The 23,358-nt window shown below is 51.5% G+C and overlaps 1 protein-coding gene across 7 annotated transcripts in view; it reads right to left on the bottom strand.

Annotated features, from left to right (window-relative positions):
• Positions 1-23,358, bottom strand: part of TRIM2 (tripartite motif containing 2) — a 53,908-nt gene that overhangs the window by 18,769 nt on the left and 11,781 nt on the right. For 4 of the 7 annotated variants that reach the window (XM_078863311.1, XM_078863314.1, XM_078863309.1 and 1 more), the window contains exons 2-3: positions 9,862-10,070; positions 1,412-1,742 (exon numbers count right to left, since the gene is read on the bottom strand). In XM_078863311.1, coding sequence (XP_078719437.1) covers positions 1,412-1,742; positions 9,862-10,040 — 510 coding nt within the window. In that variant the 5' untranslated portion in view covers positions 10,041-10,070. Of the gene's footprint in view, positions 1-1,411; positions 1,743-9,861; positions 10,071-14,183; positions 14,498-19,752; positions 19,776-20,575; positions 20,777-23,358 lie in introns of those variants that run through there. The other 3 variants (XM_078863312.1, XM_078863313.1, XM_078863310.1) reach the window with 3 other exon arrangements.

The raw sequence follows: 23,358 nt of genomic DNA, 5'->3' as shown, positions 1-23,358 counted from the left end.
GAACAAAAATAAACCCCGCCTCTCTTTTTCGCCGGAAAGGCGGCTTTGCTCAAGCCACCCCTTGTGCTTAACCCTTTCCCGTTCCAATGACGTACGTGTACATCGTCAAAACGAAGCTGAAAGAAAAACCTCGAATAGAAAAACCCAAAGCGAAGCTCGGCTCCGGCCAGGCCACGCAGCAGGGCGTGCGGCATGGTTCGGCGCCGGCTGTCACGGAGCGCGGGGGTCGCTTCGCTTCTCTGCGGCGGGTACGTCGTAGCGGCGCCGCTACGACGCCTCTCCAAGAAAAATGAACGCCGAGCCGCTCGAGTGTTCCGAGATTCGGCGGTGAACAGGACGACCCGCCCTGCAGCTTGCAGACGGCTCGGAGCGGGAAAGGAGTGAACAGGTCAAGGGTGCAGGATGCAGCGGCGGCAATTGCTTTGCTCACGCCACCGCTGGCGAACGGGCAGCCTTCCCATGAGCTCGAGGGAACATCTCTAGGAGGAGATGTTTGGGCCTACTCTTCCACGCCGGCCACATGCCTTGGAAGAGAATGCACTTCATTTGATTGGGATAAGGTGCCAGTCGCCTTGCTGTGCGTGTTCTTTTAATGCATTAACCAAAGGCCAGGCTTTGTGCAGCTAAAGCTCACTTAAGTTGACGCTGATATGCACGCTGCGTTTTTCGTTAACTCGTAATAAGTCCTCTATTATTCTACTTGAATTTGCACTATGCCATCGTGCATTTTGCTTTGGCCTGTTTTTTTATATTGCACTGATTAAGTTGTTGTTGTTGTGATGGACAGATTTTGTGGAATGTTTCTTTGTTTACGAGTTGCTCCTCGAATTCTCTGCCAGCGCTCCCTTGTACAAGACAACCGCCATCTCCGTACCTTCTCAGCCGGCTATTCGCCAAAAATTTACATCGTAAATGATTATGGTCGTGATGATGATGACGACGACGTTGCTACAAATGTTTATGATGAAGGGTGATGTTGACCATGATGACTGTGATCATTATGATGGTGACAACGAAGGTGAAGAGGATGATCACAGCAACGATGATGAGGTGGGGATCATGACGACGATGGTCAGGAAGATGGTGGTGATGATGGTAGGTTTGATGACAATCATGATGATCATGATAGTGATTATAGTGGTAAGGTGGCAACGGCTTGCCACCTTATGGTGCGATAGAAACCGCAGTTATTATTATTATTATGGCTATTGAGCAGACGATGATGATGACACCGACGATGATACACACGCAGGTGGAGGATGACGACAACCGATGACTGTGCCGTCAACAACGACGGCACAAACCCCGACGGATCACAACGCCCACTGCCGCGAGTACGCAACCACAAATCCTGGCGAATCAACCACCGGTCCCAGCACCACCAGCGCCGCCACCGCCGCCGCCCCCTCACCTTGCCCTGGTGGTTGGGGCAGGAGAGCGGCTGTCCGATGACGACGCACACCACCCCGCCGGGGACGCCGCCGCCGACGCCGCCGCCGGCCCCGGGGGCCGTGCCGTCTCCCGTCCCGGCGCAGCCCGCGGCGCCGGGCTCGCCGGAGCCGGCCACGCCGGGGCACGTGCCCGCGGCGCCGTCGCCCTGCGTGCTCAGCACCTCCATGAGGTTCGTGATGAAGAAGTTGTTCTGCAGCGCGGAGACGCCGCGCTCGGGGAGGATGGACGTCTGGCGGCACACCGGGCACGACAGCGTCAGGCTCTGGGCTGGGATGTAGTTCTGGAGGCACCTGGGTGGTGGAGGGGAGGGGAGACGCGGGGGGTGGGGGGGGGGGTGTGGGGTGGGGGTGTGTGTGGGGGGTGGGGGTGTGTGTGTGGGGTGGGGTGGGGAGGGGGCACAGGAGACGCGCGCCGTGGTTTAGCGGCACGGCGGTGTCGCTCAGCGTGGCAGTGCCCATCGCTCGTCATGCCACGGTTGCTTGTGTTGCAAATCGAGAGGTGTCACGAACTATTCAATCTCTACCCTCTCTGAAGGGGCCATTTCCCAGAACATGAGCTTCCGATATCCGGTATCTTTGAGTCGTAAGGCGGTGGCGGTAATGATCAATGTGGTGGTAATTTTCCCCTTTCATGGCATCACAATTACAAATATCAAACCGCACAACCGAAACGTAAATCATTCACGGTACGTGACATCGCAAAACGAGCAGAATTATTGCCTGACGCGTCTGTGTGTGTTTGTTGTTTACGGTTCAAAAGCAACGAGGAGTTTACCGTGGACGCGCCTGAAAGAGGGCAAAACGACCGGACGAGGGAGACGGTGGGACGCGTCGCTGGGTTGGGGGGCGGGCTATGACGCGGGGGGGGTGGGGGCTATGACGCGGGGGGTTGCTATGACGGGGGGGGGGGGCAGCGCGCACATCAACAACTATCGAAGCGCTGACATCCGACGCCCTGCGGTACCATTAGAAACGTCCGCCAAGGGCGACGGAACTCACGCGCAGTGTGTGCTCGCACCATCGAAACTAAAATTAGATAAAAATGTTATTCATTTCAGCAGGAAGGGCCCAATGAGCTGTTAAGCTCTTGTTGTTTCATGGGAATCATGCGACGGTACAGATGTCATCCAGCAAGAGATCTTAGCTACAATCATGGTTACATCGGTCGCGATACAAACAGCGAGTATCGTTACGTGCTGCTCATCGCACAGGAATATAGAGAACCGGTCGAAAACGTGAAAAAAAAAAACACGACTACATTCCGTTACAAACTAAAATAAATGAAGGGGGGTAATAAAACATCATTTAACAAAACGAACACAACCAGTGACCGGGAACTGGAATTGCGGTCCACACAGACTCGGGCTGACGCTTCTCTGCCGATTATTTATGGCAGCGATGTCTACGAAGGAACTTGGGTTTCAGGAGTGAACGGAGGTCTCACGGTCGACGATTGAATTCCCAAATCTCAATGTGATCGCAACGCCCCCAAACATCAAATATTATTACTACCGCAGAGTTTGGCCAAATGGCCTAATGCAGGAGCTGCCTGACAAAACGGTCTTCAGCCTCAGCGATGTTTCCATGAGCAAGACATTTACATTATTACTGGAGGAGGGAAAAATACGGTGTAAATATATTCCCCGAGTGAAATACACATGTTTAAAGGCCGTACACGAATCTTATTCATCAGATAAAATGTCCTAACCCTTTCTACCGACGTAAACATCACTTAATTGAGCGAAATAATAAATGTGTTAACCCAGCGAATAAAGGAGAGGGAGTGAGGGGCATTGGAGAGGGGATCGTGATCAGAAGAGACTAGTAGCCACAGCAAGAGATGTACTGGACGTTGTGCACCAGGTGCAGAAATATATTAAGGGTCACTGACCCCAGGAAGACCTGTCTGAAATTAAGCCTTGCGAGAGAGAGCGAGGAGGGAGCGAGAAAAAAATGAAAGATGCAGGAGACCTTTAGATTTGACAAGCAGGGCAGACCTCTGGGTGGCGTGAGATGTGGGAATGAGGCAGAAGGCCGGGGCCGCCTTAGGGCATTGCCGTGGCGGTGGCTAGAGGCGGGGTTCAGCAGGCGGAGGGGGGGGATCAATTTAAACAAAGCCAGCGGGACCGTTCAGTCGTCGTGCGTCGCTTTGACGAGGGAGGAGAGGCTCCGAGTTGCACAATCCTGGGCCCTGTTAAACCCCCGTCCAGCTGCGGCTCCTCGCAAAGCGACGGCGGTGGCGATCCGCCGTGGGCGCGAGGACGGCCGCTTGGGTTTCAGAACTACTGCGACGCGCGCCTTTAAAACAAGAGTCGGCAATGTTAAACGCGCAGGCGAGAGGATCGAGACCGCGACCGGCTCTCGTTCCTGCGCAGCGCGCGCCGTGCCGCTCCTTTTGTGTCGTGGCCGGGAGCAGCAGAGACGTCGCTCCGCCTTGGCTGCCGCTCACCCACCCCCAGCCCACGTGGACTGGTCTGTAATCGTACGTTCGTACGTATACGCCGACCGTGCTAAATCGGAGGTGCCGGGAAAGGACAACAAACTGAACACAAAAAATTCCCTTCCACTGCCTCTCCCGCCCTCCACTGCCACCCCCCCCACAGTCATCCGTGGTTCCCGGTCAAGTCCAAGCCCGAGACGTTCCTCCTCTTATCTAGCAAAGGAACGTCTGCCTTTCGTGTCTTCGAGGAGGTGTCATCAAATCGCACCGTCCTTTATAAACATACATCGTCATTTGTCAGCTCGTCAAGAAGAAGAAGTTGCATTCAGACACTCTCACTAAAAACTGTATTACAAAAGATTACAGAGTCGGATAATAAGCGACTGCATCTCAACAAGCTGTGCATAAATGGTGGGCATGTTGATTACACGGTAACAAAGAGGCAGTCGGTCATAGGCAGAGGAGAACAGCAAGGCCTTAAGCCAGGTGCAGGGAATCGACAGCACGGATGGCAGAGTTAAGGGTGTTCCAGACGATAAGGGAAGCAGAGGAGAATGAGTGACCTCACACCGAGCAAAGGTTGACTGGGGCCTTTGACACGAAGCTTTGGTTGCTCGAGCGGAGAATGCTTGGAGGGAAGTTGAGCGAGATGAAAATGTGGGGGGGAGTAGCGCAAGGCGGAGAGGCAGACCATGGCCAGAGCAACTTCCGAAGATATTCAATACCGCCATATCGTGACGATGAATGGATCCGTGCCATGCAGTCCGTTACACGGCGTAATGCAGTAAAACAGTGTAACGCATCGGAAGGCTGCACATAAAAAACGGCGTGCACATTAACCACGTCGACGCTGGCACATCCGCGTCAACGGTGGACCACGGAGGTCCGTTGTAATTCGGGCCACATAACGCACATGGTGATAGAGAGGGCACGGGTGCAGCACTGGCTGTGCGTCTGGTGATCATGAATGCGATGGGAAATTTAATGTAGGGCGTGTGATGTATTGGTATAGTGTGCGGCGTAACGCATTGTCGCGGCTGGCGTGGTTAACGCACACACAACGACGCAATGCATGAACGCTGCAATATACGTATATGCCTGCTGCTTGCAGACATTGAGGAATACTCCGTTAATAGTAATAACAACGCACAGGCCCTTTGTCAATCCCATTGCTGGATGAAGGGCTCCCCACGCTGCGTGGGTCACGGGGGCTGCTTGACCATACTTCACCACGTAGGTCAATGCAAGGCTGGTGAAGCGGGCATGCCCAGAACCGGTTTGGATATCGCTCACCACTGCTGTTAGCCACGGTCTGGAATACAACTCTGGTGGCCAGGTTCATAATGCAATGTGAAAACCACTGCGCCACCTTTCCACCCCAGGTAATATAATAGTAATACGTATACATTCGTATACATGCGTATTGCTACACATGCGTATTGCTACACATGCGATGTTATGTAATTCATGGGCAAGAACATTAGCCTGTGTGATGACAGTATTTTGTCGAAGTTAAGAGTCGGGCAGCTCTCAGATTGTCCGGGGCGATGGAGAGTGCAGGCGGAGTGGGCGCAGCTGAGTACAATGCCATCCATTGAGCCGGCAAAGCCTCAACGAGTCTCAAGAATTTGCTTTCAAGGAGCGTCCTGCGTTGTAATGTTTGGCCAATGAGCTCCATGAACGACAGCACCGACATCTCCTGCAGCCCCATGCCTACAACACCTGGCAAGCACCGATGGTCACATGTCTACTCCTCTCCGCACTGATACAATTCATTGCTGCATATTGTGTGTTGCCTATGTTAGGGTTAAATGTTAAAGGAACCTTGTTGTTGTTATTATTAGAAACTACAACACAGGCTGAATGCTACTTAGCATTTGGGATTGGATGAGATCGGGCACATTCAGGTAGGCAATGAGATATATCTGAGAATTCAACAAAACACAGACCCTTCCAGGAACATTTAATTAATTTCTCGGAATTGGAATACGCTGAACCAAGTGAAAACAATTCAACATTTAATTTGTTAAAAGCCATTAGTGACCGGGCTGAGATTTCAGAGCCAGGTTTAATCGTAGACGATTGCCCAGACTCAAACCCAAGGTCACAGTGTTATTGACTCACTGCTACGACACCGAGTCAGCCACCTAAGCCACCCGGTCACGTCGTCGAACTGGGGATATCAAAATATAATCTTCATGAGATGGCTGGGTCTCTCCTCTCTCTCTCGCTGTCTCTCATGCAGCCGACTCCGCACACATGATAGAGCAGCGAGCCAAGCACCAAACGAGATCCTGGGTTCAAATCCCAGGCTCCCACAAGAGATTAGATCGGGACAAAATGTGCAGTGTTTATACTGTACTCTACAAGTGGCTGACCTCACAAGCGTCGTCGTCCCCCACCCTGACAGAGTGCGACTCCCAAAGGGCTGCCGCATTTCCTGCTTCTCAAAAGTGGCCACCCCTCTCCGTCCCCTTCTTTCCCCTTCGCCCCCGCCCCCCTCGCAGGGCAAACATCGCGTGGAAATCTCAACGGGAAATTTCGGCTCCGCTGGTCGCATTAAACATCTCGCCGTCGAACAAATACGGCGGTCACCGCATCGCGCGGCGCTTTCAGACGCGCTCCTGCGGCCGTCTGGAATGCTCTTCCTTCCGATATTTGGAAGCCACTGGAGCTGTGCACTTTTAAATCATCGAGATTGAACTCTCATTTCTTTAGAAGTGCTTTTTGTGTTTAGTTTGTCGTCCTTCCCCCACACCTCCGATTTCACGGTTCGCTGCGTACGGTGCGAAATAAGTTCAACATACATACATACAACCCTGTCGCCATGCGATACAATCATTCTCAATGCGATGCGTTTTCCTCCTCTTCCTCCTCCTCCTGAATATCAATGAGATGGTCTATCACAGGGTTCGTCAACCTTCCGCGCTGTACTGGTAACCCACCGCGGTCCACGTTTGCGTCAGGTAAATCTCAGCTCAAATGCAAATTAAGCTGTTACGCGCCGCACGCGCCCGATGATTGAAACACGCTCCTTAATAAAAGGAATTGGCCAAACATCTCATTGCAGGAGTCTCCTCAGAAAGACACACAGCGAAGCTTTTACTGGGTAACGAGACAACGCTACATACACACAACGTGGAGGAGGCCTTCATCCAGCAGGAAACCCACGCAGGGTTGGAAACGAATGACACCATTATTCTGTGATCATACACGCGGAATTAACATAACTAATGTACAGCCCTTTCTCCATTCACTGCCGGATTAATGCCTCTCCGCGGTCTGTTGGGTCGTGGCTGTTGTTTGACCATACTTCACCACGCCGGTCGGCGCGGGTCTCGCTCGCCGCCGATGTTTGCTGCCGACGTGAATCTAGCTCTGGTTGCTGGCTTCGTAGGGCGGTGCCCTGACCCTATCGGAGGTTCAAATCGTGGGCAGCTGTGGCCTCTTCATTCGTCGCTCACTCGGTGAGCAATGGGCGCTTTATCTTTCCGGGATTAGTTCTTACCGAGATGTTTTTGTTGAGTATTTTGTTAAACGGGCCGTAATAGTGAAGGGGTGGCGCAGGTGGTACGGGGCTTCCTGGATAAAGCCTCGGCGAGGCGACGTGAACCTATATCATCAGGTCACTGTGAATCCTTTTGAAATTAAATTTCCACGTCTATTTTAACATTTCCCCAAAATGTCACCGTGAAATGTTTTTTTTATTGAAACGGATTGTCAAAAAAATATATGTGCCTTTTATGATGCTACTGCTACGTGAACGGTTGGTTTATTAAAATCGGTTTTCTCATTCTCTATTTTCATCACGATGCCAACGCCAGACGCTCCGCTTGATTACGAGCCAAGCACTGGCACGAGGCTCTGATCAGTGATCAAAGGGCAACGATATTGCGTCTCAGTTGCTAATCCTCAAAAGCAATATTTTTTTAAATTATTCCGTCACATCAAAAAGACGGCCTGGCAGAGAGAGACAAGTACACACAATGGTAGGCTCATACGTAGAAAGCATTCGATAGCAGGGATTCCAAAATGTCATCTTCAAATGCAAAACACGCCCAAAGTAGCCATAACATACATTGAAGAACAGCTACATTTTTCATGGAATATGACATTTTTTCAAGGGAGTTTTTATTTAGCTCGGAACGCCCTCGTAGTTTTCTCAAAACTATTTCTGGATTGGAATCTTTGACAAATGTTTTGCAAATTCCCTGAATGAGTAATGACAGGGTAAAGGCACAGCCCAGTAACCACTGGCTCGTGCCACCGCTGGTGGAAGGAGCGCCTCTGCTAGAGGGAGCTCTATGGAACCCCTCTCCATAGTGTGTATTTGGCCTACTCTTCCACGCTGGCCACACATCCCTCGGGATAGGTGGGAGTACCCACACTTTACCCCACCACGTGCGACCTGCCAGTCGATCGTGGCGAACTCATTCACACTGCCGAAGAAACTTGCCCTGGTGTTGCAGCTGTCGCGCGTGGAGGGAGCAGCTTGAATATTGTGATTGAAATCAAGAACTATACTTCTATAAACAGCAATACATGATTTCCCAAGGAGCGATTACACGAGAACCGTTAACAACGTACGCAATGGCCGCCTGCACACAATCGGCTACCGCCTGCATCGGTCCGTGCATCAGGCCGATACAGGGGGGCGCCACGGTGGCGAGATGTTAACTCCCTTGCCTGGTATACAGGGGGTCGTGGGTTTAATCACGACCCTGACGCCTGCTGTATATTTGGAGTTTGCATGTTCTCGTGGTCGTGTGGATTTTTCTCCTGGTCCTCCAGTTTTTCCCTCCACATTTAGAATCAACATGCGAGTATATGGCTGCTATACTTCCACGTGATAAGCCACTTTGTAGAGGCATAATTTGTGGCCAGGTCGAGCAGCCTTCGATCTCACGCGTCCGTATGCCTCGCCTCGCCGCGCGCGACACCGGGCGACGGAAACGTTAATCCCGCCACGCGCGCGCCGCCCAGGCTCACGGAAACTCGCCGCGCTGCCATGGAGACGAGCGTTTGGAGAAGCCACGGAGCTGATCTGTATTCCCCTCACTGCGGCGAGCGGCACCGCTCGCCCACTCCCCCGCTCACCCACTCCTCACTCGAACGCTCAAACGATCTACCCCCGTCCACTCAGTCAGCCACTCACCACGTTTGTTCGCTCGGTCAAAAAAATACAAAATGTATTTTTAATTTTTTTATTTTACCAGGTAAGCTCCGCCGAGCTATGTAGCTCTTTTTCAGAAGCGACAAATGATGGCTCAACAAAGTGGCTTATCATCGTGTGGAAATTTAAAGCGGCCAAATACTCGCCGAGGCTTTCCGGGATAATAAACAACATTGTGATTTGTTACGTAACGCGTCGCGCACTCCCGGGGCTATTCCCTCGTCCACAGCTGGGGTCGCAGAGTGGCTGTGCCCCCTGGGAAGGAGATGCCAAGACACATAACCATCTGTAACAATTCATGCCACCCTGCGATTCAACACAATTCACGGTAGCAATTAAATTCAAGAATCGATTCGTTTTCTTCTGTTTTTTTGTTTTGTTTAGGTCTCGTTTATATTTGTGTCGTGTTTATTCTGCCTCGTTCGCACAGTTTTGCTCGGTCCATCAGCCGAAACGTTAACGTCGCTGTACAATTTGCGCAATCCTTAAATGATCCATCCCAACGCGTGTGTGTATATCGTGAGGAATTCAAATCTGATACCTTCTGTAAATTATGAGAGAGGCCATCACAACAGGTACATGTGTTCGAATGGAAAGAAGGCAAATCTCCAATCGTGCCTTGCTTGTATCATATGACCACTAAAATGCGTGTAAAATGCCCTCAGCCTCGTCTCAACAACCCGCTCAAATCATCTGAACGTGTGCTAGTAGTATTGCTCGTCGTCCAATCAGGCGCATATAACGAGTGCAAGGATTGCTTCCAAACCGGACGGGGGGGGGGGGGGGTGTGAACTTACTTCTCGCAGAAAGTGTGCAGGCACGGCAGGACCTTGGGGTTGATGTAGCGCTCCAGGCAGATGCTGCAGATCAAGAACTGCTTGTCGATCTGTCGCACAACGGGGCTCGAGCTGCTGCTGGCGCTGCTGGTTCCCACGGCGACCCCGTCCGCGCTGCTGCTACTGCTGCTCGTCGCCATAGTCCGTCGTCACGGCGACACCATCCCAGCCTGACGGCGCGCCGTCGACGCGCACGCAGAGACAAAAGATCGGCCGTATAAATTAAGATGAAGGTTTTTAAAGGCTGTCGAGGCAAGCGCTGTTCGCGAGCGACTATGAAAGCCGGCACGGCGCACGAGGGGGCGAGTGGCCAACACCACACCCGGCCCCACATGTACGCACACATACACACTGACACAGTATACCTTACATCGGTTCACGTAATCAGACACGATGAGGTCAAATTAGCCCTTTGTTTAACATTTCTATGAATGAAGTCGTGAGAGAAAAACAAACAGTGGCCAATTTCTCCACTTAAACATAGACTGCGGTTGAATGTCTGCCTCCAGTCTACGAAGTGTCTTGACTTTCGCAGTCATCCCTGTGATGTGCGCGTCTCGGCATCCTGTTCAGCACCGAGAGAAGAGCACTGCATTTAGACAATCCATTTTTTAAAACCGTATTGCAACACCGTGGATTTCTATTGCATATGAATGTGACCCGTATCATCCCAATATGCTGTACAGAAAACATAGGCAAGGGCAGTTAATGGACTTGCAGAGGAGCAGGGGAGCAGACAACACGGATAGCTGATGGGAGAGGAGTTTCAGACCACAGGGGCAGCAGAAGAGAATGAGCGACCCTCCCACCGAGTCTTAGTTGCTGGAGCGTAGTGAGTGGAGGGGCGTAGAGTGAGATGATAGGTAGGAGAGCGTGTGGAGGGGAATAGAGTGAGATGAGAGGGGAGAGGTAGGAGAGTGCGTGGAGGGGAGTAGAGTGAGATGAGAGGTATGAGAGTGTGGAGGGGCGTAGAGTGAGATGATAGGTAGGAGAGCGTGTGGAGGGGAGTAGAGTGAGATGAGAGGGGAGATGTAGGAGAGTGTGTGGAGGGGAGTAGAGTGAGATGAGAGGTGAGTGATCGTGTGGAGGGGAGTAGAGTGAGATGATAGGTGAGTGATCGTGTGGAGGGGAGTAGAGTGAGATGAGAGGGGAGAGGTAGGAGAGTGTGTGGAGGGGCGTAGCGTCAGATGAGAGGTGAGAGTAAACTGATCTGGGATTTAGTTAATCAACTAATGAGAATTCTTGACTAACTGTCCAGCAGGCAGACTCTGGACAGGAAGGCCTATAGGCTGACGGAATAACATAAATATTATTTTTAGGGCAAAACACAATTGTTTCTAATTAGTTTGATTACACGTAATCCTCCACATCCCTTTGTGCTGAACGAGTCCCAGATTACTCATGGGCAGTTATCGCCAAGAACGGGCCAGGCTCTGCAACCAGGTTTATTTACTTAAACAATTGCTACTACTACGTAACATTAGTCCAGAAGGACAATACTGTTAAAAAAAGACGATGGTTACAGCAACATGTCTGTCCATTCATTGATTTACTTTATGATTCATAATATTGCAGAACAGTGCATAATGAGTGTTAATACCACATGACCATTAATATTTGACACGGGAAGGTCACCCTGGGGAGTTGCGGATGAGATAGGATGTTGTGAGTGCCTCCGCATTCGCAACATCCTTTCACCCTTCCTCACCGACCCACGGTATCACCTCCCTCGCCCTCACACCGCGGCGAGGGGCGTGCCCCCGCTGATGAAGCATTGCCGAGAGCCTCGAATATTTCTAGCGAAGCGGAAAATCAGGGCTGTGTGCCGCGTGCGAGTGTGTGACATATCGGGTGAGCGGTCGCGTAGCGGTTGGCGCGCCGAGCTAAAAACCCGGTGACACGAGTTCAATTTCCGCTCACGGCCAACATCAGTGACGATTATTTGAACCGGTCCTGGGCCTACCCTAGGTCGACTCAGCCTCAAATGAGTACCTGGTGTGGTGTGTAAACATCGCCACTAGGGAGATAAAGTCGGTCGGGCGTGATGTTGTCCACCCACTCGTGTACCATTCCAGCCTTCAGGAGGTGCTCGTTAACAGCACTTGCCTCAACAGTCTATTAAGGCTATCCGGGGGATCTTTGTCTTTGTGACACATTTCCTGACAAGGCCTGCAGCTCCCGCCGCCCTCCGACCACCGCTGCCTGACCCCTGACCTCATCTCCTCTCTGCACGAAGCCCGCTCCTCTGTTCTCGAGGGCCACCAATCCCAAATGCGACATCAACATTCAGCCGGCGTGCGCAGGCGTCTGCACCAACCCGAGCTGTGGCCCACGGCCGCCGGCGAACAATGAAAATTCCCGGACGGTTTATAAATGAAAGGCGATATTTTTCACCAAAACCGATCGCTCAGGGGAGAGGAAGTGAGTTGGGAAAACAATGCGGGCGAGGAGGGGGAATATGGCTCGGCAAGCCCCTTCACAAGCCGAGCCCAAGCAACGCTCGCTCCATTGCCTCACCCGGGCCACCCCCTGGGACCCAACGTTCAGTGTGAATGTAGCAGCGGTTACTCAGCACAACATCACGTGGTGTCACGTAACGCGAGGCGTCACTCCCAATTGAATGACCTGACTGTACGATTCATCGGTGTGCATTCGTTCCAGGGAGCTTGTTGGTCAGGATTGTGTCGATGGTTTGTATTCAGCGGTAGAGCGAAGGAGGCTGCAAGTAGGTGGGGTTGTAAGTTAAAATCCTGGTTGGGGGTTGACTCAGCCAATCATCCTTCCAGAGTCGATTCGATGAGTACCACTTCGTGGGGAAGTCAACAGTGGTCTTACAGCCCTGCATAGGCTCGTCCCCATCACAGGAATGTGGAATTGACGCCACTAGATCAGGGCTGAAAACAAGTTAATTTGAGCCGGAAATCACGGACGTTTGTTTATTTGCGTTGATGGGACTGAAAGGAAAAGGCAAAGACACACACGGGAATCGCAGTGCACCAGCCCCGGGCTAAATAATTAATCATATCCGAGCGCTAAGAGCGCGGTCGCACGATGGGTACCAGACTAAATTCTTCCTCAAGTTGTTCACGTGCGAAAGATGGGAATAGAAAAAACATCCATGACGAGGTTTGAGCGGGCGAGATGTGAGGACAGAGAGAGAGGGAGGGAGAGAGGGGGCGGGCACAATGAATGCCCCTTCCCCAGCCGCCTGCTTAGAATCACAAAATGTGCTGGAGCTGCACGCGGGACATCTGCAAAGGATTTTCCTTTTCGGTGAAAGGCGCGGTCACAAAATCGGCAAAAAAAAAACGTAGAAAACTACTCGCGCCGTTCCCACGGCCCACGCAAGGCCCTCCCGCACGGCACGGCGAGGCCCAGGCCCGGCGGGAAGACGACACGCGGACCGAGGGCCCCCCCCCACGACGCACGCCGTGGCGCAGTGAAAACGCACGTCGCTTCACCGCGACAGACACCGAATGTCAGAGCCGGTCCCGGAGGTTTGCTCGTGTTCAACAAATGCCGCTGAAGCGATGTGCTCTTAGAAGGCCAGGGGGCTGAAAGGATGTGTATAATGAAAAAAAAAAGTTCATTTTTTTTATGTGGATGGGAAAATATATATGGGTAGGTGGCGAACCGTCTGTCGTGGTATTTTGCGGCTTCAAAGGGTTGCCACGATGTCCGATGACGATCATCGCGATATCAATTTCCCAAAACGTAATTATATTGCACATTAATTGTAACGTTTTTCAGCTTTGCTCTACTGCCAGTTTGAATACAATACACGAGACGATGTGCCTCCTTCTCATTGCATACGTGATTATAGCACGTTCAGTATGAAGATCACTTTAAATGTTATTCAACTCACGGGTCGCTCAGCATAAGCCTGCCAAAGATAGGACTTCCATTCATTGCAACTTAACAATCTGTTTTGCTTACAGAGCACATTACGTCAGTTGCAAAAGAAAATTATTCAACTATGAAATGACCTCCAAAAACGATGACTTCATACAACCGCCATGCCGTCAATTCCACCAGAAAACGTTTTGCAAAGCACTAATTTAATGGGTAAAGAGCTAATTATTTAGATTATTTAGACTTGGCTTAGATCGCGTAAATGTGTCGTACACCCACCTCCACCCGACGCAGCCAATAAGCAAGGTGCGTTCTACGAGTTCATTATCGTGTTTGTTATTTCGTAAAAATAAACATTTTTCCAAAACCAAATAGCACAGCGATAATTATCACGGAGACAATAATATTTTCGCTCAACGGACGATACTTACCGTGGAAGCTTGTATCGTGCGATGTATAACAGTATCCGTGGTACGCATTTGTAACAGAACGGCAAACCCAGTGCCTCATTAGCGATGAGTGTGGCCCTCCTTGCGTGCAGCTCCACTCGCCCCCCCCAGGTGGGGGCTAAGTGCTGCCCACGCCGTACGCGGTGATGTCATAGGAGTGGAAAGCCAAAGGGAGGCTGCTTTCACGACTAAGGATGGTAATAAGCCGGGTTCAGCCCTTTGCATAGCCACTGCTGCATGAAGGCCTCACCATCTTATCTTTTTGTCTCTATAGGCGCGCCCTTCACTCAATGAATTTAAGATAATTTAAAAAAACGGTGACAGAATAGAATGATTTCGATGGCAGGGGCGTTCAAGGGCTGGGGAATGAGTGACCACGATGGAGGGTACTTAGGGGTCACGGAAGGGTAGGGGACGAACAGGAAGGAGTGGAGGGGCGAGGGGAGGGAAGAGGAGGTGCAATAAAGAAGAGCATTGGTTCCACGCCGCCCCCTCCACCATCCCGCTCTAACGAGCGAGAAGTGTGGTCAAGCAACCCCCAAGATGAACACTGATTAAAAAAAACATGTTTTAATTTAAACCACGTGCGTTTCTCTGCAGCGCAATGAGCTCATCTGACACGACACCACGGTTTGATTGTTCATTCATTTCCTGCGAGAGGCTTCCATGCAGAGTGTGGATCCAAGAGAAAGCTGTCACAATGCTCGCCTCGCCTGGGACGCCCTTCTCTCCCGTTACTGCATCGCAGTAATCGTCAAAGACGCACGGCGTCGACTTGCGGGGAGGCCTTCGCCCAGCAGTGGCTTGGCCACTAGTGCAGACGCCTGCGCACGCCGGCTGAATGTTGATGTCGCATTTGGGATTGGTGGCCCTCGAGAACAGAGGAGCGGGCTTCGTGCAGAGAGGAGATGAGGTCAGGGGTCAGGCAGCGGTGGTCGGAGGGCTGGTACATCTTCAGCGTCGCATTTGCTTGTGACGAGCTGCTGGTGCTGAAGGTCTTTAGGAGGGTGCAGCCATCGTGAGAGCGAGCAGCTGGTGCACGAGTGGCTCGTGTCGGGAGAAGGGGCCGTCTGCCGCCACGGTGCAAGAGACGAGGATTTTTTTTTTTCAAAACTCATCTCCGCCTTCCGTGTGACTCATTAGCGATCCCAATGCCGTGTGCAGCTGCGTGCAGACAGAAATGTAAATACAGCCAACGCACGCCGGCAATATACCTCTTCCAAGCCTCCATCACGTAACAAATATGTAAACTAGCTATTGCTACCCAGACCTATTCTCTTGCACACTCATTACATAACATCATCGACGTATACAGGATGCATATTGTGCACCGGGCTATGCTGCCGATGAACCGGGTCGACATGATTTAAATTCCCAGGGACGGTTCACATTAGTGGCGAGTGATATCTGAATGGGTCCTGGGCACCCCCCACTATCTTTAGCAGTCCACACTGACCCACGTGTTCAAGTGTGGTCAAACAACCCCCATGGGGGAGGCCTTCATCCAGCAGCGGATTGACACAGGGCAGTACATTAAATCCTGTGCAGCGATGCCCGATTATTACACCGAGAAGCATATGCAAGAGCTGAGTTCATGCACAGGAAGGAGGGAAAAAACCAACATAAATTGCACCGTTGTAGTTTGCGAAGGGTAGTTTAAGTGCTGGATGCTACCAGTAAATCGTGGCTTCTCATCCATAATTGTCGGGCTTTGTGCATCACAACCGCAGCCTCCGGTCTTTCTAATCCCAGCAAGCTCAGCGTCCAAACTCTGGGCCGAGAATATTGATTGAATGGAATTAATTTTAGCCTCAAGGCTATGACATTGCAAAGTCTATCAAACATAATATCTTTATTATAAATGCTGGCTGCTTGAGCCTGGCACAGAGCCACATATGTTGCTAAAATATTAAACACGAGGAGCCCAGACTATGCATATGCATACTGGCAGGTGGACCGGTGGCGTTTTCAGATTGATGGTTCGAAGGCGCCTGCCATTTCAATTGTATGTTCATTCAAATCAAGCAAGCTTGCAGGACCAAACGTATTTGCAGGACTTACATATTGAAATTTTATACCATTAAGCGCGATGCATTTCTCGTTATTCTGACACCTATTCGTATTTTACAAATTGTTTATACACAACCTTCTAGGCGAAGGGCCAAATGTAACGTTTTGGAATCACCTGGAAAATTGCTTCATTAGGATCTGTGCCCAGAACCTTTCAAAGATCCATCTTGTAACAACCTCTAGATTGTGCCCCACACCTGCACAGTGGATACCCGTGCCGATCTGCTAAATTGGAAGTTTCAAGAAAGACAACGAAACGTACATTTATATTATAAATACAAATGTACCGTCACTAGCAATCGGGCAAAAACCATCGACTCACCACTACCCTTGAGCACCTGGCTTAATCTGTACCCTGGCTTCCCCAGCCCTGTATCTCAACACCGCAGCAGGTTAAATACCCCGAATGGGCTATTAACCCGATGCGCCACCCCTGCCAGCTCCTATTTTTAGTCGCAAAACCGCATCGTTGATTTGTTTTGCGCGTCACGCTCCGATGGCCAGGACGACTCCAGCGTTTCGCGGCGCACGGACGGAACGGTGGAGGGGAGGGGAGGGGGGGCAGTAGCCAAGAGCCCCCCCCGCTCCCCCCCCCTCACAAACAGCCCCGACCCCACCCCACACGTCCGTGGCGTACGCACACCGCCCACGCTCGCCCCGGTGTGACACAGAGCGGCGGCGAACGCGAGCAGAATGTCTGCCAAATCCCATCATCGTCCAGCTGCCCCGACGAGCACAAGGGGGGCTCGGCCGCCTCACGGGCTGCTGATGATCACCAACCCCCCCCCCCACTGACCGGCACTTCCCCCCACCCCGCACCCCCCCACTGCCCGGCACTTCGCCCCACCCCTTCCCCCCCCTTCCCCCCATATCATCGTCACTTTAAAAAAACATCGCGCAGGTAGCAAAAGGGGTTCGTTGCCCCCAACACAAATGTTTCGAGGGCGACCGTTGTACGTCACGGACCATTTCTGAGATTTTTCACGAATGTAAAATTAAAAGATGCATTTCTACAATCTTTTAACAAATCGTGAGAAGAACACTTGACGAGGAAAAACAATTTTTTTGCCGCTTCGAAACGCTCGTCTGTGTGCGCTAACTGCTCACGTGCTGCGTTGGCGTTTGTCGAAACGAAACGAAACGACCAAAATATGTTTTCTTGTTCAAGGTATAGGCTCTGGCGCGCTGCTGCTGCTGCTAACAATCGCGGTTGAAAACTTTAACAAAAATTGGAGTCGCACGCTTCTATGGATTTCAAATTGTCCTCCGAGTGATGCCGCGGTGCGTGCGCCAGTTGGGAAACAGAAGGGGGGGCCCCACCCGGGGGGGCCCCACCCGGGGGGGCCCCACCCCCCATGAGCAGCGAGGCCGGGTTGGGGTGGAGGCTACAATCCCACAAAAAGGCATATTCAGGGATTAGCAGCAACAACAAAAACGTGGCGGGTTGCGTCGCAGGCAAATGTCGACCCTCACCCGCCGGGCGTCCCAGTTCGCCTCCCTCATGAGGCGCCGCAAGTTTCGCTCGACGAGCGGAGATGCGCTGTGACGCGGCGGGCGTCCATTGTGACGCGTGGGTTACTACTGTGGTCACACTCGGGGCCTTCATTTCAGTTGCGGTCTCCCCAGGTCAGTGACCGGGGGGGGGGGGTGGAAATATTCCGGACCCGCCACAGCACATTGAGTTCGCCCCCCCCCCCTTCTCTGCGGTCACTGTTCATGTGTCACCTACTCCGGTCTATTGGTTACCCGCAACATACTCTTTGCTTCTTTCGGTAAAGTCCCTCCTCCCTGGCTCCTCCTCCCCTCTTGCACCACTATAGAATCGCTTGTCACTAACAGCTCTCTTTGCCCACTACAGTAATTTTGTTTTTTGCTGTGGTTGTCCCACCGGATGACGGAAGCTTGTGTTGTATTCCAAAACGTTGTGATTTAATTTAGTTATTTCTATTTAAAAAATTTTTTATTTTTTTTCACCTACGTGACTTTACCGATAGAACCAAAGAGTATGGATCCTTGCAGTCACGAAAACTTCAAATCTAGAATTCGGTGAGAAATTTAATCTCCTGGTTGCAGAGCTTGACAGCCATTTGGGAGTCTGCTCAGTACGTCATACCTCTAGGGTAAATTAAATGGGAAATCGCGCGTGGTTATCTTATATTGAGATACGTTTCTACCATGGGAATGTACGATTCCCCACAGGATCACCGTCCCTGTCTCGATCCGTCTTGATTAACTTCCCCTTGAGAATCAATGCACCCAAGTGATTCAGACTCACGATTTAATTCAAGAATCGATTAATTTAGTGACCTGCCTTGGGGGTCACGTGCAAACACGTACGAGGCAGGAACCACATTTTTCCACGGGAGATTTGATGCGTGCATCGCGAGCTAGAGGAATCGATATTATTCCGTGCGTCGATGCATTATCATCGGCCAGGATCATCAACCCATTGCGGGACGAGGCCCTCCCCCGAGCAGTTACCACCTCGCACATTATCGCCGTGCGATAATTATCCATCTCGCGCCTGCACACGCGGTCATCTCACCGCTCCCGCCCCGTGGCGGGCGACCCCTTGGGCGTCGTAGCACCCTCAAATGGAGGCTTTTACCCAGCAGCGTGTAACGCTAACGACCGCGGCCACACCCGGGAGCCGCCGAGACCGGGTGGAGTGTGGAGCGCTGAGCAGCGTAGACCTGGATGAGGACGACGATGCGATGCTCTGCACGAGGAGTGGCATGTGTCAAGACCGCCATCTTATCACCGACCGAGCTCCACCCTAAGATCTTCGACTAAGCACAAACTAACACGATGATCCAAATGGCATAGTTGGCTCGACTCAGCTTCAAAATACCAATATCATCATCATCATGAATCGTTGCATAATCATCAGCTATAATATATCTACTGCTGGATGAGGGGCTTCTCAGGCCATCGCCATCTCTTATAGTCTACAGAGAAAACTTGGCAACACCCTCCTGAATAAAGGGTCCCGAGACCCGGTGAGGCTTTTCTGCGTTAACAAGCGGAGTAATAACGATGACGGAAGGGCAGATTTTACACCGACGGTCTACCTTCGCAGATGACTCGGCTACATTATTTCTACGAAGGCGACGCCAGCGTCTAGTGCCACCTGGCGCCATGTGACGTCGCCACGGGGGCACCAAAAGATGAAAACAACCGATATGGATCATCACAGGAAACATGCAAAGTTGGCAATGTGATTGGCCCAGCATTCGTCCAATATTTCAAATTTTAATCTGGACGGGAGGAAGAATATCCTCACAAAAACCAGAAGCGGTGAGAACTCGGCTGTTCTTGTGCATTCCTACGCCAAGGACACACACACCGTGAGGCTTAAATGGTTCGGGAAAGGTTTACAGATCTTCTCGGATGGCTACCTTTACAAGAGGGCAGTCCTGGATAAATCAGGACAGGTGGCAACCCTAGGCACACCGGGTGTGGCGGGCAGCTTCACGCTTACCGCACGGACGGTTCTGGCGATGCAGCCTCAGCTCCTGCCCTCTCGCTCAGGAGCACACGCAATCACGTGACCGTCCTGCATTCATTCAATAATTCATTCATTGAGCATGGGCAAAAACGATTGCTTCAGTGTTAAAGCTCAAATTTCTGACGAACATTTATAAAATCGTGAATGAGCAGAGGCGGGGTGGGGTGGCTCAGAGGTCAGGGGACTGAGCTGACACCGTTGGGATCCTGGGTTTGAACCCAGAAAGTCACCTGAGATTAAACCGGGTTCTCAGGTATAGCGGAGTTGATGGTCTCAGCCCGCTCGCCACAATGATTGGGACACAATTTGATCACGTTAAAAATTTGGTTGTGCACTTAATTTTTCTCATCACAATAACGAATGAGCAAACGAATGAGCAAACGCAGTCGGCATTCGCATGCGCAGGAGTCGGGGAGCGGCTCTGGTGAGGGCGGGCGATCTGTACCGTTCGATGTCGCACCTCCCGCTCTCACGCACACTCGCACTGTATCAACTATCAGTACTGGCGTCCGTCCCGGCATCTTCCAGCGAACAACTCGAAACCCCGGATCCAGTGTGCATGTTTTCCTTTGTTATTCTTACTCGGATGCCCTCCGTTACACGCCTACACATGTACAAAACGCCCGTTTATATTTTATACCGCGTCCCCCCGTCATCCTGCGCCGTTACATCTGGCCCCGTGTAAAACGATTGCTTCTCCGCCCCGATGATTTTTTCTTCTTCTCTCGACCACACATCACGCGCACGCGCAAATAAAGGAGACGGTCGTGAAGAGTTCGACATTGCGGTTACTCACATTGCTCATGCGGTGGAGAAGGGCTGGCCAGCGACGCGGGCGTCGGTAAACGTGCGAGCGACGATGCGTTCACATCCCTGGCGTGGCCACGGTGCGTTAGGCCAGAGAACGCGGCGGCGGCGGCGGCGGAGGATACGAGCGTTGCACGCGCCAAGCCCCGCCGACTGCACTGCAGCACTCACCACTCCTCCCTCCTGCCCCCCCCCCTGACGCCGAGTCGCACATCCACGCAATGCCCTCCCACCCCCACCTCTCATCTCCCCCTTCGCTCGCTCGCACGCTCGCTCCATCCCTCCTCCGTCCTCCACTCCCCCTCCACATCCCCATTGGCTGCCTTGGGCTTTTGCTGTGAATAACGTCACTGGATCATAACGGGAAATAACAACCCCTTGCGGCGAATCACTTCCCCACGCACCGCACATTTTTTTTCCTAAAATCTAGAATGTCTTGTGAATGCACGCGCGCACGTACACACACGCGCGCGCGTGGAAACACGCGCATACGCGTACACACAAACACGCTCGCTCTCTATATGCCTGCAGCTCTTGATCTCTTGGCGCATAACAAACAGGCAGCGTAATTGTATCACCCGCCACGTCTCAAATGTATTAGGCGAGCTTACTCGGAGATTACAAACCACCGCATGCCACTAGTGAGCGAGTCACTAATTGGGCATGAGCACCGAATAAAAAAGAAAGATCTCCATCCATTTGGTAACTTTGCAATCATCATCAGCAGCAGCAGCATTCCTGGAACGGCACTGCAAAGGGGGCATTAGTTCACAGCCGATCCTCCCCTTGCGTCATCGCATTCATGGAGAAGAGAGGCCATGGGCGGAGAAAAGAGCAAGCGGGGAAAGAAGTGATGGAGAGCACGAAAGCAGAAGTGGATCCTCCATCTGGGAGTGGCACCCCCATCAGCGAGTGCTGCTCCTTGAGTTTCTCTCCTGACCCCTGTGACCCAGACCCCCACCACGGCATCAGCTCCGGCATTCCTGAGCCCTCTGCGGCTCCACGGATTGTAACCCTGTGCATAATTTACGAACTCCATTAACTAAGTGTCCGTAAAATATTGCGGAGCTCGAGTTAAAAACGTAAACGCTCGCACGTGTGCTTGAGCCAAAACAGAGACGAACAAGTATAGTATATGAGATAGCCGTGCTTCCTTCAGTAGCGCAGTTTGACAAAAGAAAATAACTAAATAAAGTCTTCATTTTACACCAACTTCATGCCGATTGTGGCATTGGTATCGTGTCACATGACTAAATATCCATTTGGAACTCTCGCAGAGTAACCGTCCATGTTAGAGAATGACCTGCAGAAGCAAATATCACAGATCTACCTGTGAGATCCCTAAACATGTGTTTGATTAATTATTTGGCTGCTGTAAATTTGCACATAAGCCAATTCGTTACGCTATTAGTGGGCTTTACCTGGCAAAAACATTTTTTTGTGATTTGCGTATCTTTCCTATACTTTGTACTCCTTTTGTGTTTTTTTTTTACTTTCTGAACATCTGTGAAAAACTGCTTCAGAGCTCATCGGATTTGTGCGGAATAAATAAAGATTCTGCAGTGACCTCTGGTCCACGTAAAAGAGAGCAACAATCCCGCACGCACTCTGCATCGGACTACACAGTAATATTTACTACACATGATCAAACCAATTGTTATTCTCAGAGCTGGAATTTAGTCAACCAAATTTAACGCGATGTTTGTTTGTGCACAGTCATCGGTGACTGGGTCGAGACCATCAACGTACCTCACTGCACTTGAGACCCATTAACCACGAGTGGCCCACACCCAGAGATGTGAACCCACAACCTCTGCAGCGACAGCTCAGTGCTCTGATCTCCAAGCCACCCGGCCACCTCCAGGTCAAGAATTTTTCTTGTTAAATCTCAAATGCCTTCCAGGACATCCTTAAGCCACGAGAATTAACAAGTGAATGCACTACGGTTTGCAAGACTCATAACGATGACAATCTATCCCGTAATTAAATTGACATGGTGAAAGATCATAATCCCTCCCAATGTGTACGACACACCGATGAAGGTTGAAGCAATAACTGGAAATGCAATCATTCTAACAAGGAGCTGGAAGGGCTTCAACAAATCAGAACAATGCTAGCATGAGTCATACAACTGAGACAATCACTCCAATAATTTGGTCACAAAGTCCCTGCCCACCATCCGCTTCCTACAAACACAAAACCTGGCAGCCATGGTGCTGCCACGCTTTGGAAACTGCGGGGCGGGGGGGGGTGCCTTTACTTGTGAAATAGTGCGCAGCAGCCCGGGTCACGTGCGTGGGCCACACAGCTGCGAAGTATCTGAATTTGTGCAGTAGGAATCGAAACTGTGCGGATATGCACTTGTACTGTGTGCTGCGTGTTGATCGAGAGTGTGCGTTGACCAGTGACGCAACACTTTGTCGGGGTCTCTTATAGCCACCTATAGATATGTTATTGGTGCATCTCAGCCACATCTGAACGTGCTGGTTGGGTGGTGGGTGTTTGGATACCCTCCACGCCCACAGGGGCTGCACCCCCTGCTGTCAGTACAACTACCAATCCCGCGTCACCGTGCTGACGCGGACACTTTTCCTCACATCGTTCAACGTCAAAGACGGCAGCATTGGGAGAGAACGCGAGCGGTGTTTACAGATGAATGGAATGCGGCGGTCGTAATGTGCCCATTCGAAATTCCTAACGGTTCTGTGCCAAGAGCCAGCCTGGGTCTGGCACGGAGAGGCATTGCAGGGAGGGGCTTGCTTAAGTAGGGCA

The sequence above is a fragment of the Lampetra fluviatilis genome, chromosome 15, assembly GCF_964198595.1.
Source record: "Lampetra fluviatilis chromosome 15, kcLamFluv1.1, whole genome shotgun sequence".
Taxonomy (NCBI): Eukaryota; Metazoa; Chordata; class Hyperoartia; order Petromyzontiformes; family Petromyzontidae; genus Lampetra; species Lampetra fluviatilis.
The sequence above is the reverse complement of the archived record's forward strand: the minus strand, read 5'-3'. Positions and strand labels throughout refer to the sequence as shown.